This window comes from Nylanderia fulva, unplaced genomic scaffold (genome assembly GCF_048542155.1).
Source record: "Nylanderia fulva isolate GAGA-0341 unplaced genomic scaffold, ASM4854215v1 Scaffold10, whole genome shotgun sequence".
Classification (NCBI taxonomy): domain Eukaryota; kingdom Metazoa; phylum Arthropoda; class Insecta; order Hymenoptera; family Formicidae; genus Nylanderia; species Nylanderia fulva.
In genome coordinates, this window is record NW_028189193.1 from 1620191 (window position 1) to 1638967 (window position 18777).

Genomic DNA, 18777 nt, shown 5'->3' on the forward strand with positions numbered 1-18777 from the left:
AAGTAGAAAATAAGAGTTTCAAACTGAGTCATAACTTATATTTCTCATCCTAGTCAAGATTAATTAATTCTCTGTATAGCATCGCGATGAATAAATATTCATAATTTATCGTATACGATTGCCTTATACATATAACAATATAAGAACAAATCACAAATGCATCATTACAATAAGAAAAAGATCATTTTTGTGCGCAGAATATGCAATATTTAATTATCAATCGCACAAATAAAAAAGAATGTCCAAGGAAATTCAAAATAAAGATTTATTTTTTATTTCCTAATTATAGTAAACATACCTTTCTCTTGCGGGCCATGATGATCACTTTCTCTGCTATTTTTGCAAATTCAATTAGTTGGTATCAATTTGAACGAAGCAAACATCTTGCAAATCTGTAACAAAGCAAACACTTATGTTAAAAAATTATATACATTATATTATTATTATTTTTAAAAAACAGGTTACTTAAAAAGGAAATTCAAAATAAAGATTTATTTTTTATTTCCTAATTATAGTAAACATACCTTTCTCTTGCGGGCCATGATGATCACTTTCTCTGCTATTTTTGCAAATTCAATTAGTTGGTATCAATTTGAACGAAGCAAACATCTTGCAAATCTGTAACAAAGCAAACACTTATGTTAAAAAATTATATACATTATATTATTATTTTTAAAAAACAGGTTACTTAAAAAAGAAATTCAAAATAAAGATTTATTTTTTATTTCCTAATTACAGTAAACATACCTTTCTCTTGCGAGGCATGATGATCACTTTCTCTGCTATTTTTGCAGATTCAATTAGTAGGCATCGATTTGAATGAAGTAAACTTTTTGCAAATCTGTAACAAAGCAAAAACTTATGTTAAAATTGATATATATTATATTATTATTAATATTTTAAAAAAACAGGTTATTTAAAAAGCAATATACATATAAAATAAAATTTTTTTTTGTATATATTTTCATCACAAAAGAAATAAAGATTATTTAAAATGATAGAATTATGTATAAAATATCACACAATATATAAAGTTAATTTCTTATTTTATTCCATTATTTATTAAAAAATATATGTATATATGTATGTATATGTATGCATGTATATATGTGTATGTGTGTGTGTGTGTGTGTGTGTGTGTGTGTGTGTGTGTGTATGTGTGTATAATTATTACGTACTTTTATCTTATTAGAACTGTATTGTCTTTTGAAAAAACTTTAATCACACGCGAATTTCCGAAAAACGAAATTGTGAGGTCTGAAATAGCGAACGAAAACGTATAAAATACGCGAATTTCCAAAAAATGAAATCGCGAATACCGAAACCGTGCAAAAGTATCAGAATTACCGAAATGAAAGTATACCGCACAAATATAAATCGAAATTGATCACACACGTTCAAACGAAACTGTTATCTTGCGATCGTTACGGTTTTTCTACAATCGCGGTTGCAAGAATCGCAAAATTGTGCGGGAAAAAGCACTTTCGTGTCGCAAAACCGGAGCAGCAATAACTTTAGGCGAAGAATTGGCGCGAAATGAATCGTGGCATTCCAAAATCCATTCGCCGAGTGAGCGGATTTGATCGACCAATCAGGACGAAGGAACCTTCGCGCTGATTGGTTCGACGTCACTCCACTCAAAGCTGATTTACGAACGCAATCAAGTCGGTTGAGAATCCCGGACACGTCATAAACAAGCAATATGGCCGACTATCGCGACTCGCGAATATTGACACAACGCATGTTATTATTTACATTTACAAATTAAACGATAAGAAACTGGTTGTGTTCGATGAAGTTCCAACCTTGATCTTACCTTCTCACTCGCGCGATGGCACAAGCGAAGCTCAACGTATCAGAGAAATCCGGTGGCATTAGAGAAAAGGATAAAGATACCGAGGAAAAAGAAGGCGAGTTTTTATCTCATCATTCATTAATTACCACGTCAAATGTAATATGAGATATTAATGGGATATATTTAACTGGGGCTATATTATAATCGTGATAGAATTTTCTTTGTACTTGTTTAAGTTATAATCTAAATAAAAATCCTGACAATTAAAGGATAATAATTTATCTTTATCATTCTTTATCTAATTATCGTTTTAGATAAATTATAACTTTGTATATATTATTTTAATAGGTCTCACCGTCGTACCAGAATGTGCTGTGTGCCTGCAGCCTTGTATTCATCCAGCGAGGTTGCCCTGCAGCCACATATACTGTTATCTGTGCGTAAAAGGTGTTGCCAATCAGAGCAAACGATGTCCAATGTGTCGTCAAGAGATTCCACCAGATTTTCTTGAAAGACCTCAGCTGGTAGAAGTCGAAGAGTCTCAAAAGGAATCGGAACATCCTGAGGAAGAATACCAGTGGTTTTACGAAGGTCGAAATGGTAAAGTATTACAAATAATTATTTTTTGTGATTGACAATTGCATTTTAATCAATATTTAAAATATGCATTTGTCATCTTTCTTTAATAGGAAATATTTTTATTAATATCCAATATCAAATATATTTGTATAAGCACCACTAGCTTACAATGCCTTTGAAACATATATATGTAGGTGCATATAAGTTGATATCATCGTACCCCTTCTTAGGTTGGTGGAAATATGATCCGAGGACAAGCAATGATCTGGAGACTATTTACAAACTAGGGGATACGCAATGCGAACTTTTGATCTGTGGCATGCTTTATATAATTGACTTTGAAAACAAGTGTCAATATAGAAAGAATAATTCACGTTACAAACGTAATATTAAACGTGATAGAAAAGATGCTCCTTGCAAGGGTGTCTCGGGTGTACAATAGCATGTTATAACATAAATGCATAATTTATCTATTAAAATAAAGATTTTCATTTTCAAATTCATATTTAGCAATTTATTGAGCTCATTGATTTTTAGTTATGTCACTATTTAAAAATTGTATTGTCACAATTACTATAATTATAAAACTTCATATTAAAAGTAAGATAAAATGAAATATAAATTGTGTTTATGTGCAAGGAAGATTATATAATACATTTTAAAAAGTACATTATATGTTAAAAGAACTAATATATTTAACAATTTATTTTAAAAAGTGAGAAAGAGAGAGAGAGATGAGTATTATAATATAATGTATTATATGATAAAAATAAAATATTAAAATATATATAAAATATATTTAAAAAGACGCCTATTTTAATATAAAAATAGACTATATGCCCTTATAATAAAACTTTTGCAACTAAAATTATTTTTTTTTTTATACAATATATATATATATATAATTAAAGAGCCAACGCGCGCGAAAATTAATTCTTTTCGCGGACTTCGTTTTATACCCTGACAAATTATCGAGATTTAAAATGTGAACTGTGTCTCTTGGTCCAAGACCATCAGTTCCTCTATCTCCCCTTGTCCCCCTATAGAAAAATTGGCGAGAAAAATATAGGTCTAAAAGTCGCTGAATCGAACTTGAGACCTTTCGCTTGCCGGGCGACTGCTCTTACTACTAACAATAAGCTATTCAGATCCTTTCGAAATTTTTTAATAATATATCTTTCTCTAATCATTTTTATCATATTTTCAATTCACTTATAAATGAATGATATACATTATTTTCATTACAATGTATGGAATACATGATTTTTAAATAAATGTTTGCAGGTTGGTGGCAATATGATCAACGTACAAGTATTGAATTAGAAACTGCGTATAAACAAGGCAAAAGAACCTGTGAGTTACTGATAGCAGGATTCCTTTACATAGCTGATTTTGGCTCAATGTTGCAATTGCGTAGAAATGATCCTTCTAGACGAAGAAGGATTAAAAGAGATCTGTATAATGTGCCAAGAAAAGGAGTTGCCGGATTACGTCTCAATGTGCAAGATGAGGAAATTGTGAGGGAAATAAGAGGTGCAGAGCGACCAGCTAGTCCTGCGAGTGATAGTATGGGTATGAAACAATGAACTGAATGATAAAATAATATATATGTATACATACATAGCTAAATATCTTTGTCTAATACAAAAAATATTTTTTTACAGGTACAGGAGATGGCACAAACACTCCCATACCACCTAGTAATACACCGCAAACACCTGCAGGTGGTACAGCAAGTGGAGATGCAACACCTTTAAATGATAGAATAGATCAGAGATCAGATTCCCTGCATCAAGTTCTAGAACAGATGCGTTCTCTGGTTCTGAGGGAACATCTATCCTTAAATAGTGATAACGAATTTGAAGAAGATACGGAGGATGCAACGATTTCGGATCATCTCGCTCTCTCATAGCTACAGATATCGAACGCGTCGAAAGTCGTGGTAATTACACTTAAGAATCTCCAATTTGTTTCCAAACTCGTCGTATTACTGCTCAATTCAATAAGATAATATACTACATTAATATACATTATGTTCACTGGGAAAGCATAAATGTACAAAACATATTGATCTAGCAAACTGCATTGCTCAACTACAGGCATATGAAAGTTGATGTACAATTAAGTCTTTCAAGTTATCTTTATTTAGAAAATATTAATTTCTTTTTAAAATCTATTTATCTTTTATCGATCTATATCAAAAGATATTAATTAAATTATCATTGAGCATAATAATAGTTTACAAAGATAGGGCTATATAATTTACAATGTAATTGTTGATAATGTACTTAAAAATTAATTTTGGAAGCCACTGTATAGTATTAACAATACATATACAGTGGAAGTAATTAGTCGTATAAGGTAAAGTAAAAATACTATAGTCTTAAAAAACGTAATAAAGTTTCTAATAAAAATGTGTTCATGCCTCAGAAAGGCCCGTGAAAGAAAATTAATATAACGAAAAAAACGGTTATTTATTCTTATGAAAATCAAGTGCAATATTCAATAATCAATATAATTGCTAGTTTCGAATGAACTGTGTAATCTTTGATGTTTAAAATTGAAATCTTGTATTACGCATAGAAATAAAAGATACATTTTCTTCAGCAATTTACCCCAATTATGTTCTTTAAACAAACTAAACTCAAATAGAATATAAATTTTATAAAAATATTCGTCCTAATACACATATGTAAAAATTATATATAATAATATATATAAAATCAAAATTTGATCGCAATAAAAAAGATGAAGTTAATGAGAACCAGAGAATGTAGAACCAAATAAAAATAAATGGCAATAATTTATTTAGTATATAATTGCTTTCGTCGATATTTTCAGTATTAAAATGTCTTTGAAAAGTAATAATATAAAAATTGATATTTTAATATTAATACACAAAGAAATACATACATGTCAATACTCCAATGGCAGAGGTATATATTTGAAGGCTGACTCTTGTTTAATCAACGCTGCTCAAACCTGATTATTAATTAATTAGCAAACTGACTAACAAAATCCACAAATTTTTATTATGTATTAACAATTGTGCGCTCGGGTAGACATTACTGATTCGAAATATTGCATCGACCAATCAAGATGAAGAAAATCTTCATTCTTTGTTTTGAATGGTCAATCGACTACAACCTAAAGCTACGTTTCGTACGAAAACAAAGGTTGCGACAAAATTTCACTGACCAATCGGAGCGAAGAAATCCTTGCCTCCTGATTGGTCGATCAAACATCTGACCTTTCGGAAACTTTATAGAACTTTTTAGATCTCACCGTTGCTTATCTTGCAATTTCATCAAAAATCGTACATTGAAAAAAAACGGGTAGCAGGTATTTCATAGATAGTTACGCATCTGGCCTACATAAACACACGAGAAGTGAAGATAATTCCATACATTTTATCCTATATCCACGAGAGATTTTAACGAACGCGCAGGTATCCGAATAAAATAACAAAATTACTTGTTTAGGATATAAAAATAAGTAAATTTATTGGTCTTTTATGGTCGTTCAAATGGCTGAAATTTAGCGCGGTTTTTTCTGCAAGAGAATCTTAAACTTTTTCCCGGTAGATAACGGTGGACAAAGAATCCGACACCTTCGTATATCGGTAATATGAGCTGCAGCGAGATGCGACAGAAGCCGCGTCGTTAACGACAAAAGAAGATTGCGTGGAAGAAAGAACCTGAGGTAATCGCATAAATATTCAATCGCTTTTTACCTTCCATTTCGTCAAAAGTTCATGTACGATAGCGTCCGAATATGTATACAAATATTTCCGAGGTCGCCAGCAAGGGCAAAACTGATTGCTTGAACACAGAAATTCAATGAACGTGAGAGTTTGTCGAAAAACATAAGAACAAAAATCTAGATTATGATAAGTGTCTTGGAAAAATATTTGCTAGATATGAATCGGGAAAGAATGCAAGGAATAACAAACAACGTGAATTATGAAAAATTGAAGCTCGATTTTAGGGCAAAGATGTTCGGTTGCCGCTTTTATTTTTTCGATTACATAAATTATGTATGCATAATTAATGTCGCGATATGCAACGCAATTTCGATAAATTAGCAATTGGAACAAAAGAATGTCGTCCTCATAAATTAATGTCTATCATATTTTACAGATTGATTGAAGCAGTGCATTGAATGAGGTTATATACAAAAACGAGACAGGATTCAACCTAAAAGTGTGAATGAGTGAGCCAAAATGGCACAGCAAACGGCCCATGAAATTGTGATTTTTATCACTCACATTGAGGCCGATAATGAATACTTGAAGATTTGGGGTCAACTGGATAAGAATGCAGCTACTACTGTAGAGCATTATATATATCCTTTGACAAAACAGTTTAAGCAGGGATATGGTTGTCCTTCCAAGACAACCAGATTATTTGCTGGTGCATTATGCTGTGCCAGATTTCAGGCAGATGGCTATTTCCGAGCAAAAATACTCAATGTACATCCTGATGGCATAGTTGTACAATTCATTGACTATGGTAATGTGGAGGTTGTACCACCGAATGAGGTCCATTTGTGTGATAATATCCCACAAATGGAACCTCTGCGAGCTTACCCACCCATGGCAGCAGATTTTACATTGATTAATGTATTGCCTATAAATGGTGTTTGGGAAAGTGGAACAATTGAAGCAATTAAAAAAAACCTGTGTTATAATGAGTATAGAGCCCATCTATATATGATGAACAATCGCTGTTTGATAAAATTGTGGTACAATAATGAAGACTTTAGCGAATTGTTAGTGAAGCAACACATGGCTTTACCAGCTACTGTACATGACATGTTCAGGTATAATATTTTTTATATTTAGCTTATACTTTTTTTGCACTTCTTTTCTTGTATGTTATTACTTGAACAATTCTTTCATTTTTTTTAGACCAAAGCATGTACTGCAACCTCAAATGCTTCAACAACTTCCATTGCCAGCGTATCAACAACACAATAAGAATATGAATAACTGTTTAACAATGCCAATGATGCAGAATCTAAATATGAATCAGAATTGCAATATACAAGGATTTCATAAGATTTTTTCTGCCAATGTAAATCAACATAAACAACATGCTGATCAACGGCCATCACAACCACCGCCTGTTCAAGAAGCACTTGTATTCAAATCTCGAGTGTTAGATGTAAATTCAAAATATAAAGTTTTAATATCACATGTGGAAGATGGTCCACATAAGTTTTCTGTACAAGTTGAAAGCACACAAACTCTATTGGCTGAACTGATGAATGAGATAAACAGCCATCCGAAACAACCATTACAAGAACCACCATTGCCAGGATCAGTTTGCTTAGGACGATATAGGGAAGATGCAGAAGATGGAGTATTATGTAGGGCAGTTGTTATGTGTGTGATGGAACATAAATGCAAATTGTATTATGTTGATTTTGGTCATACAGAAGTTTTACCATATACAGACATCTTCCAATTGCCACCTGAATACATTAATCCAAAAGTGCTTTCCATTAGATTTACATTGAGTGGCTTGAAAGAACTTAATGTTACACCAGAAATGAAGGAATATTTTAAAGAACTAGTACACAAAAAATTACTTATTCTACACATTCGTCCGCCAGAAGGGCCGCCATTAATTCAATACGGCGACTTGTATGACAATGGCATTAACATAAAGGATATGTTAAAGAAAGCATTCCCAGCACCTACTGTAACAAAATCTGTAACATATTCGTATCCACAATTGCAACAATTATCGAAAGATGTTCAAGAAATTGTGCATGTATCTTATGTAGAGTCATGTAAGAAATTCTTTGTGCAATTTGATAGTGGCATAAAGTCTCTCGAATCGATAATGGCTGGCTTAGCACAATATGCTAAAATGGCATCTGTTTTAAATGTCGCACAACTAAAAGCAGGATTGCCTTGTGCAGCTCTATATGATACACAATGGTAAATTTTAAAACTATATTCTCCATTATTAATCTCTTGTGTAATTATTTCTGTAAATTAATAATTAATTTATTTTTTCAGGTATCGTGCACAAATTCTTAATGTTACTGGAGATCAAGTTAAAGTGGTATATGTTGATTATGGAAATGAGGAGGTATTACCCATCATGTCCATTCGTACAATTCATAATGATTTAGTTACAAATTTGCCAGCACAAGCTGTAAAGTGTGCATTAAATGGTTATGAGCACCTTTCATCAGATCAAGAAGTCTCCAATCATTTTGAAAGATTAACCCTCGAGAAACGTTTTTATATGCAAGTAGTTGCTGCACAACCTAAAGGCCTCTTGGTCGATTTATTCGAATCTGACACAATGAACAGCATTCATACTCAGCTCATAAACAATTTATACTGTGATAAAAATTCATCAGGTTCAATAAATGGAGAAATTCAACATTCTATCAAGCCAGTAAACAATTTCCAGAGGTAAGAAAAATATTTTAATATTATTTTTAAAATATATATATATATATATATATATATTTTGTAATAATCTGTCTACAAATGAGAATTAAGTTAACATCAGAAATAATATATAATAGTATAAGATGCAATTTTTATTGCATCGCAGGTCTCATATAAAAAATCAAGCAAATTTAATTCAAGGACAGAGATTAAGATTAAAAAATATAAACACACGGTAAACATAATAACAGAATGCTTTTTTAGCTTTTTAATATAACATTGCTAAGAGAAAAGATTAATTATATTAAATTAATTATATGTAAATCATAATTATATTTTTATTTGTAGTAATTATTAACAACATTTTTTTTATGAACGTTTATTGAAAAAGAATTCTTATTGCACTTTTTTTCACATTAGCTATGAAATATATAATTTTTATTATTATGTTAGCAAGTAGTAGCATTTTATGATTATTAGTCACAATCTATTTACTGTGCTTTATGTTACAATAAATTTTATACTTTAATTTTAAATTTGACAATTTATCCTTTTTGCATGTATAAATGTTGTATATAAATATTATAAGTAAATCCGGATATACTTAATTGAATAATTCTGATATTGCATTTACTACGTTATCTCTTGTCTATTATATTGTGTTATTCGAATACATCACTTCTTTTTGCAGTGGAAATAAAGACCGATATGAGAAAAAAAATAACATAGATTCTTCGAATCGTAATGTTAAATCTTTCCAAGAGAACAAACCAAATTCTTGGCGAGATGAATCTCAAGAGAAACAACATGATAATAGAAATGATAAAACCGGCGCTTATTCCTATCGTGATGGTTCACAGAATGATCGATTTATTAAAAATGAATCTACATACAATAGATCTGGCAGAGATAGACCATATCATAAATATGAAAAGAGTGAAATTAATACATTCAACAGAGGTAGTAGAGAAACCTCACGAAATAATGATGGAAATAAATTCAACGACCACGAACGGAGATACAATCGTAATAATTTTGATAAAGCATATAATGATAAGGATTCGAATACTTCATTTAAAAATAATGGTAATCGCGGAAGAAATAATTTTGATCGCGATAATTTCACCAATGGACGAGAAGAAAGCTATGATAGTGGAGTATCATCAAGCAGACCACAAACTGGAAGATGGAATGATAGAAAACCAGTTACGACTTATAAGTCTAACTACAAAACTGGAAAATTCACTGGTATTTAACATTTACATATATTTTTATATATATTATTTATAATAACTTTAAAATCTCTGTATAACATGAATATAATTTTTATTAAACAATTTTTGTGTTAAATATAGATGACTATAACAGTAATGAGAAATTTAAGGATAAAGAAAATGATACAAACAATATTTTACATAATCAGGTAATAAATTAAAATATAATTAGTATTATATAAATTAACTGAAGTAATATGAATGTATTTACATTTGAGATATCAATTCTTTATCAAATACATTACATATACATATATATTGTTATTTACAGCAAAATGCTTGTGAATCCTGGGATACAGATAATTCTACCTGGGATACAGATAAAAACCAACAGAACAAAATTGCTGCTAATAAAGAATTCCAATTTTCATCGATAAATATTACTCTTGGCTCTGTAAAACATTGTGAAGTGGTATTCATCAACAGTCCATTGGATTTCTTTATTCAATTAACTCCTGATTGCTTAGAATTAGATACTATTATGGAAAGTATAGCTGCAACTTATGAGAATGATGGAGAAACTATGCAAGCCTCTCAGATACAATGTAGTACATGTTGCATCGCTCAATACTCAGAAGATCTTAAGTGGTACCGAGTGATAATCAAATCTGTAGAAGAGAATAGCGCAACTGTAGAATTCATCGATTATGGAAATACAGAATCAGTTGACTTCACGAAAATTAAAGCTATTCGAGAAAAGTTTCTAGAACTGTCAATGCAAGCGGTACATTGTAAATTACTTGGATATGAATTGACCAATAATAAGGAAAGTGGACATGCGATTTTCTCAGAAAATGTCGAAGGAAAATCACTAGAGGTGGAATTTGTTGTTGAAGAAAATGGAATATATGAAGTATTGTTGCGCGAAATTATCGATGGCACCCCAAATACGAATTATATAAATGAAGAATTTTGCACAATCGCAGATATAGTAAAAGGGAAGGAAACTGCAGCACTTACGAAGACATTTGAAATGACGACGAAGAGTATACAAGAAACTCCAGATTATGCCTCCATTGACTCAAAATGGCAAACAATTTTATATGACTTTGAATCTGAATGTGATGCTATTGTTACATGGTTTATAAATCCTAATAAATTTTATTGTCAACTATTAACTAAAGAGACAGAATTTAAAACAATGATGAGTGAGATTCAAGAAACATATGCTGGTAGAAAACCTATAACACATAAATTACAGGTAATTAATATTTTTAGACACTTATATTATCAATATTTATTACATTTTATTTTAAATGCAATTCTATAATACATATAGAAATAAATAAATATAATTGCTATTTCAGGTTGGTTCAGCAGTCATAGCAATGTTTTCCGAAGATAGAGCTCTTTATCGAGCGGAAGTTGTAAATAATATGCAAAAGGATGCATACATAGTTCAGTACATAGATTTCGGAAATTGCGCAGTCGTAAACCTACAGAATATATATTCTGTCGAGAAGAAATTTATGCAACTGCCTAAATTAGCAATACAATGTTCCTTGAGTAATATTCTACCTAACAATAATTCAACCTGGTCCAAAACTGACAACAATGCACTCGATAATTGCTTTAACGCCGATAAATATAAATGCATCTTCCATAATTTTAATGACAATCAATATACGATTTCATTACTCTATAATGGACAAGATGTGGGTGATATGTTAGTAAATAAGAATCTTGCGGTCTTTGCTACAAAATCTTCAGGCGAAACAATCTACGGTAAAGATTATTTTAAAATTTACTTAAAAAATCGCGCGAAATGTTTTATTTTTATAATAAGTTATATATTTTTCAGATATATTAATTTTAAAAAATATATATTGAAAATATAAGTTTACCATTATATTTTCTATAATTTTAGTTACAGAAGCATCTGATACAGAAATAAAAACACTCAATGATGTAGAAAGAGTGGATATAAGCCTTTTAAGTGGTCAGATTCTCAAAATGAAAATTTCTAATGTAGAAGGCATAACTCTATTTCATGTCCAACTTTTATCAGCTGCAAAATACATGGATATTGTCCACAAATACATGGCTGATAAAAATAAAGAGGTACATTTAGCATTTAATAACAAATCATATATTGATCATAAATGTTACAAAAATTTTTTTTTAATTTTATTAAATAAGCATCGTAACAAAAAGATTAAAAGTATAACAGAATTGCATAAGCAAAGCACCAGCAAAATGATATTGCTTTTAAGCCTAGATTTTTTTACAAATCTGTTCAACCTATTATCTTCCAATTTTCTAACACATAATTACTAACGTCTCGTTTTAACAAGCTGTTATAACACTGCAGTCATGTTATAAGATTAATTATAAAAATAATCTTATATATTTATAATAAATTTCATTAGTTTTTAAATGAGATAAAGTAAAAATCTCTACATTGTATAAAAATGTGATTTTTTGCACCTTTACAGTTCCGAAATTCGATATATTTACTATATGATGGATAAAATGTATAAATCAATGTTCAAAATTATATATCAAGTTATGTGCTAAGTTAAGAACTGATTATGAAGTCAAAAATTGTTTGGAAAATGCAATTCTGAACACTAATGTAAACGATTAATGTCATACATATGTACACATATTAATCAAGAATATGATTAAATTTACGATAGATATAAATATCTTTGCACGAATATTAAATATATACATTTATATATAATATATATTAATCGAGTAAAAATATTTATATTTATGTATCGTAAATTGAATCATATCTTCCGAATTCCAACAATAATTACAACTTCATAAAAAAAACATTTAATCTTGCACGATGTATGGTATTAACAACATAATCAATAATTGATTATAATATTATCCTCGTGAATGTTTCATGTTGTCATAATATTTAAAGTTTAATCATTTAATTAAAATCATAGTAATTTAATATTAAAATGACTTACACCACATGTCATTCGCTTTAATGTACGTATAATTGAACGCATGAATTCAAATTATTTTGATTGAAGGAAAAGTTATGATAATGTTAGGTGATGCCGCGATTATCAAGCGCCGAGATATGTCTTGATGCGGGTTGTTTAATCAATGCGAATGGAACATGGAAACGAGCCGTAGTAATTAAATGTTCACAATCCAATGGATTTAATGTAAAATTTATTGATACCGGAATGTGTCAAGAGATCCTGGATGGTGTGAGTCAGATATTCAATTAGATATTCACAAAAACTTTTTATACACATTTTCTCGACTGTAAAATTCCAGCTAATACCATACATCGTTATCACATGCGATTGTGATATATTAAATTGGTCGATTAGAAATTTATAATTATATATATATGTGTGTGTATACATATATATATATATATATATATATATATATATATATATATATATAATAGAAATTTATAATTATATATATATAAAATTATAAATTTATATTTTTTAATATAACAATATAATCTAGGCTTTGGCTTTACCCGGAGAACTCGCGATCATACAGAACCAGGCGTTAGAATGTTCTCTGCAAAATATAACAACGTCGTCTGATGCAGATAAACGATTGAAAGAACTTGAAGGAAAAGAAGTATTAGTTATGGTGGAAGAAGTTGATAATAGCAGGTTTGTACATTTCTTTTCATTTATTGATTGCAAATATAAAAATGTCTAAGTTTTTTGTTTTTAATGTATCTTTTTATTTTTATAGACTTCTTGTAAAACTTTACGATCTTCTTGGCAATGGAATAATAAATACAGAAGAAAAAATATCATCCATATGTCCGATGCCTATTTTAAGTTCGACTCACAAGGTATTTGTATCTTATTCGGAGACTTCTGCCAACATCTGGTTGCAACGATCTTCAGACGTAAATCTGGAATCTACATTATTACAAGATCTTCAAAAATATTACACCAGTTGTGGACAAAGTTTGAAACCGGAAGTGAATCTGTTGTGCGCGGCCAAATGTTTGGAGGATGGAAATTGGTATAGGGGAATAATCGTCAGCCACACCGAAACGACTGCCTGTGTAAATTACATTGATTACGGCAACACCGAAGAAGTTCCTCTGGAGTCAATCATGGTTTTAGAACCGCAGTTTTATGAACCTCATCAGTTAGCGATCAATGCATCGTTATCGGTAACTCTTATCGGTACTGAGGCCGAACAACTAAACGTACTGCAAACTCATTTGATGGACAAAGAATTAGCGGCTATCTTTTATAACGTACACAAGAAGTGGATTGTCGATCTGATCGAAAACGAGGAAAAACTCAGCGATAAATTCCGCTCGCTAAATTTAGTTACAGAAGAACAGACAACGCTAAAACTGTCGAAACACGAAACTCAAGAAGGTCTCTTAACGATAGACAAATTCGACATATGCGTATCTCACGTTGATTCTCCAAGTCAATTCTGGTTGCAACGAGTAGACGAAATCGCATCTCTCAATGAAAAACAAGACCAGCTTCAATTGGAAGTATCTAATTTTTCGATGATGGACGGTATACCGGAAGAAGGCACCTTGTGCGTTGCTACTTTTTCGATTGATGATCTTTGGTATCGCGCCGAGGTATTGGATGCAGACGAGGACATCACAACTGTTCGATTCATAGACTACGGCAATACGGACGTCATTGATAATAAGACAAACAATATTCGACAAATACCGGATGCTTGGAGAAACCTAGAGAGATTCTCAATGAAATGCAGACTCGACGTTATTCCTGTAGACTCAGAAGATTGGATTGAGTCGACTTGCGAAAGATTCACCAATCTAGTAACTTCCACAGACACTCTTCAGGCTCTAATAATAGCGGATACCATGCCTAAACGTGTAGAATTGTTCATAAACGACAAGAGCGTCAGCGAGACTTTGGTCGAGGAAAAGCTCGCCATTATAATTAATACCGAGCAAGAGCCCGTGGACGAGATAGTCGATCTTGAGCTCGATCCACATTCCGCCTTCGTGTCCCATGTCAATTCACCGAGCGAGTTCTGGATCCAGGAGGAGAAATCAGTCGCTGATTTGGAAGTGATGGCAGACAGATTCATAGTTGCCGATATGTTCCCGAAAATCGACGATGTAAAGGAAGGTCTACTGTGTGTCGCCAAATATCCAGAGGACGAGCAATGGTATAGAGCGCGCGTGATCTCCCACGATAACAATGGAGACACGCTAGTCATATACATAGACTACGGAAATTCCGCTGTGTCCACCGAAATGCGCGCCATTCCGGAAGATCTGGCGAGCATATCGCCTCTGTCGCGCAAATGTTACTTAGAATTGCCACCGCACATTAAGGAATGGTCCGAGCAAGCTCGCGAAGAATTCGTCAAGTTGGCCGCGGATGGTGCGACCATCTTCCTTCTAGATGTATTGAAGGACGAGGAAACATCGCTGGTGAAGCTAACCCTGGACGGCCAAAATGTTGCAGATATTCTTGCAAATCTGTGTGAACAACAACCGGTTATCGAGGAAAGGCTGCCACCGCTGGGCGAGGAAAATTCGCCGAATGTGATGGTCAGTTATATCAACAACCCGAACGAGTTTTGGATCCAGGCCGAGAGTAGTATAAGCGAACTGGAAGTGATGTCGGATCGTCTGCGAGACGCAGAGAGTTTCCTCGCCTTGAACAACCCCGACATCGGCACGATTTGCGCCGCTCGATATCCGGAGGACAGATACTGGTATAGAGCGAAGATAATAGCGCGTCACGAAACGGGCATGGAAGTCTTGTATATAGATTATGGCAATTCTGCGGTCACGGAAGAATTGAGAATACTACCGGAGGATATCGTGAATATTCCCATTTTATCGAAACGATGCACACTCGAGAAGCCAGACCACGTTGCTGCGTGGAGTGAAGAGGCTTGCGAGAAGTTTAAAGAACTCGCTGCCGAAGGAGCCACTATGTTCCAATTTGAGAATCTTGACGAAGATGATCCGATGCATGTTCGATTAAATCTAGACGGAACGAGCGTTGTTGATCTTTTGTTGGCCAGATTCGAAGATACTCCTCCAAAAGAAAAAGAAAATATTTCTTTAAAAATTGAAGAAGAAAATATTCTTCCAAAAATTGAAGAAGAAAATATTCCTCCAAAAATTGAAGAAAAAAATATTCCTTCAAAAATTGAAGAAGAAAATGTTTCTCCAGAAATTGAAGAAGTAACTAAGAACTCATTGGAAGATGAAGAGATTATTCCCAATATAAACGAGGAACAAGATATAGTCTTCCAGATTCCGAATCCCGAACTAGTAAATAACAGTGAAGAAATTTCAAATTTAGATAAGCAAGAGGAAGTTCAACCGGAACAAATAGTCAATCAAACAGATAATCTAGATTGCATTAATCAAATGGAAAAGCATGAAAACGGAACTGACAGAGATATATTTAATAAATCGTTTATAATTTCTGATACAAAAGAAGAAAACGAATGTAATGAAGAACAACCTAAACAGAGCGAGAGCTTCCATGAAATCGAGGAGAAAAAGACTGAACAATCTGAAATTTCGGTAGCTGAATGTATCTCAAATGTGGAAGAAATAGCGGAAAATATAATCGAAACTAGTAAAGATATAAACACCGCCAAGAACAAAATGATTCCTATAAATCCAATTACATCCATTGCATCATTTGAAGAATCCTCGCTTCACGTAAAAGAACTAAGTGTTGACGAGATAGTTCAAAATATGAGAAGAGACGCCACGGAGGATCTAGAATCACGAAAAATCGATCATACAAACTTATCTGATGGCGTGCAAACTGACGAGCAACAAGAATTACTTTCTGAAATACAATCTATAGATATAAAGAAATCTTCAGATACACCAATTTTTGAAACCGCGACAAAAGTTGTAAAAGATTCGAAAATTTTATCAATAACAAATGACTCGCAGCTTCAGGATGTCGCGCAACATGATGATAATCACATCAAGGAACAAGAAATACATTCTGAGATACAGTCTGATATAAGCGAACCTTTGAAGGACTCGCAAACAGAAACAGTATCATTGACGAAAGAAGAAACAAACTTCGAGCAGAAACAAAGTTCAACGAAGAGCGAGACTGTTCCTGAAAGCATAGACAAGAATAACGATTTAGAGACCACAAGTGCAGATAATGATTCCAGTACTTCCTCAGGATCGACGTGTACAGTAAAAGCAGCGGAACCGACGCCACACGTAATTAAGACTGATTCAGCTGAACAGTACAGTTCGAAAAGACGATCAGAGGAGAAAATAATTCCCGAATGCGTTTCCAGAGGCGAGTCACCCAGTAAACCGGAAGTTACCAAGCGACCTGTCACACCGAAAACACCATATTCAGAGAAGCTCGTGGCCGGTGCTGTAAATCCTATTATACAGTCAGTCCCCTATAGCGTGAACGAAGAGGACGAGATACTTACTGTCTCCGTAGAGGACAACATTCCTAAACACGTGACATAGCTTTATAAATGAAGTGGACATATACTACAAATGTATATAGATAACGTATATACATCTGCAGTATAAAAATGCAGATTTCTCACAACTAAATCTTATATTATTTTTCATTTTTTATTTTTTATTTATTTTTTTTTTATGTTTATATAAATAATATAGCTGAAAGAAAATGTTATATCACGCCTGAATAATCTTGTTTTATTTTCTCTCTTTTTACACGAAATCTGCTACGTTTTCTGTAAATCTATATACTGGCGCTATATTGCACATATCAGATCATCAGGTATGCGACCAAAGATTAATTCACCTAATTGACAACTCACTTTACATTTACGTTGTTTTTTTATGTTTTATTCGCCTGTGATATTAAATAATGATCACAATTTTCCATATTTATCCATTTATTATTCCATAATTTTCCATTAACATTCATCTTTTAAGTTGCAATATTTGGTAACTAACTTTGCTTTTAGTTTTCAAATGATTAAATTTCTTTACGTAACTGTATTGCAAATTATATGTACAATATAATCATCATACAGGTTGCTTTTGTGACTGAACGAAATATAAAGCCAAAACAAAACTAAACATTTTATTTGTTTGATATATGTCTTTTACATGTGACTAATTACATTACACACATAACGTGACCGCGACAATTTTTTAATAACAAAGAAATAGTGCAATCACTAATCACCTTTTTATTTCTGCACAATTATTAAAAAAAAAGCAAACAATATTTGAAATTTATTTGGTGTAATGTAATTACAAAACATAAGCTATATAAATACCATAACGTGATTGTACTACGATAAATACAATTGAGCATTGTAAAAAGATTTAAAACATGTTTAGCTATATATATATACTTTTTACATTTAATAATATGTAATTATTCAAAACTTGCAACAGAAGGAAAAGCTGTATCTTGTGTTGTAACTCTACGTTATGTTTTTTTATAAGCCCTGAAATTACATATTGAAAATATGTAACTGTGAATTTATTCGCTAAATCTTTTACATATATATTATATCTATATTATTCTATATCTAAGAGCTCTATATTATTCTATATAATTCTCTTTATTGCTTCCCAAAATATTTTGTACATCAACATTAATATAAAATGTTACACTTATAGTATGTAATAGATAAAGCTGTATAAATATTTGTATTCTGCTAAAATATATTTTCTAATAAAATAATCTAAATATGTATAGTATTTATATAATTTAAATAAATTCACGGTATATTACAAATTTTTATAATATTACAAATTATTTTCATTA

The 18777-nt window shown here is 31.8% G+C and overlaps 3 protein-coding genes across 7 annotated transcripts in view; 2 read left to right on the forward strand and 1 right to left on the reverse strand.

Moving 5' to 3' along the window:
• RhoGEF64C (Rho guanine nucleotide exchange factor at 64C) overlaps positions 1–1486 on the reverse strand; it is a 121674-nt gene extending 120188 nt beyond the window's left edge. The window contains exons 1-4 of the mRNA XM_029319520.2: positions 1179–1486; positions 748–841; positions 525–618; positions 299–392 (exon numbers count right to left, since the gene is read on the reverse strand). The gene's annotated coding sequence lies outside the window, so the exon portion shown is untranslated. The remainder of the gene's footprint in view (positions 1–298; positions 393–524; positions 619–747; positions 842–1178) is intronic.
• Positions 1487–1686: 200 nt separating this feature from the next.
• Positions 1687–4984, forward strand: Rnf146 (Ring finger protein 146). Its single transcript, XM_029319467.2, has 4 exons — positions 1687–1910; positions 2144–2395; positions 3659–3946; positions 4039–4984. Exons 1-4 carry the CDS (start codon positions 1832–1834, stop codon positions 4284–4286), a joined length of 867 nt encoding a protein of 288 aa, XP_029175300.1. The 5' UTR covers positions 1687–1831; the 3' UTR covers positions 4287–4984.
• A 707-nt stretch (positions 4985–5691) lies between these two features.
• On the forward strand, positions 5692–18703 carry LOC114943753 (protein tudor). Of its 5 annotated transcripts, XM_085482146.1 has the most exons (14): positions 5692–5822; positions 5959–6076; positions 6514–7195; positions 7284–8321; positions 8403–8807; positions 9478–10034; positions 10142–10209; positions 10332–11261; positions 11368–11785; positions 11928–12121; positions 13075–13236; positions 13511–13665; positions 13751–17228; positions 17309–17401. In XM_085482146.1, the coding sequence occupies exons 3-14, from the start codon at positions 6597–6599 to the stop codon at positions 17324–17326; spliced, it is 8022 nt and encodes a 2673-aa protein (XP_085338272.1). In that variant the 5' UTR covers positions 5692–5822; positions 5959–6076; positions 6514–6596; the 3' UTR covers positions 17327–17401. The 5 variants fall into 5 exon arrangements, with proteins under 5 accessions (XP_085338272.1, XP_085338270.1, XP_085338254.1 ...); XM_085482144.1 differs by having other exon boundaries at positions 11934–12121; positions 13751–18703; XM_085482128.1 differs by having other exon boundaries at positions 5693–5822; positions 13751–18703.
• The last annotated feature ends 74 nt before the right edge of the window (positions 18704–18777 follow it).

Coding starts and splice junctions, on each gene's coding strand:
- Rnf146 (XM_029319467.2), top strand. CDS start 1,832: ATGGCACAAGCGAAGCTCAACGTATCAGAGAAATCCGGTGGCATTAGA. Junction 1,911..2,143: donor AGATACCGAGGAAAAAGAAG/GCGAGTTTTTAT, acceptor TTATTTTAATAG/GTCTCACCGTCGTACCAGAA. Junction 2,396..3,658: donor GTTTTACGAAGGTCGAAATG/GTAAAGTATTAC, acceptor AAATGTTTGCAG/GTTGGTGGCAATATGATCAA.
- LOC114943753 (XM_085482128.1), top strand. CDS start 6,597: ATGGCACAGCAAACGGCCCATGAAATTGTGATTTTTATCACTCACATT. Junction 7,196..7,283: donor ACTGTACATGACATGTTCAG/GTATAATATTTT, acceptor CATTTTTTTTAG/ACCAAAGCATGTACTGCAAC. Junction 13,666..13,750: donor GAAGAAGTTGATAATAGCAG/GTTTGTACATTT, acceptor TTATTTTTATAG/ACTTCTTGTAAAACTTTACG.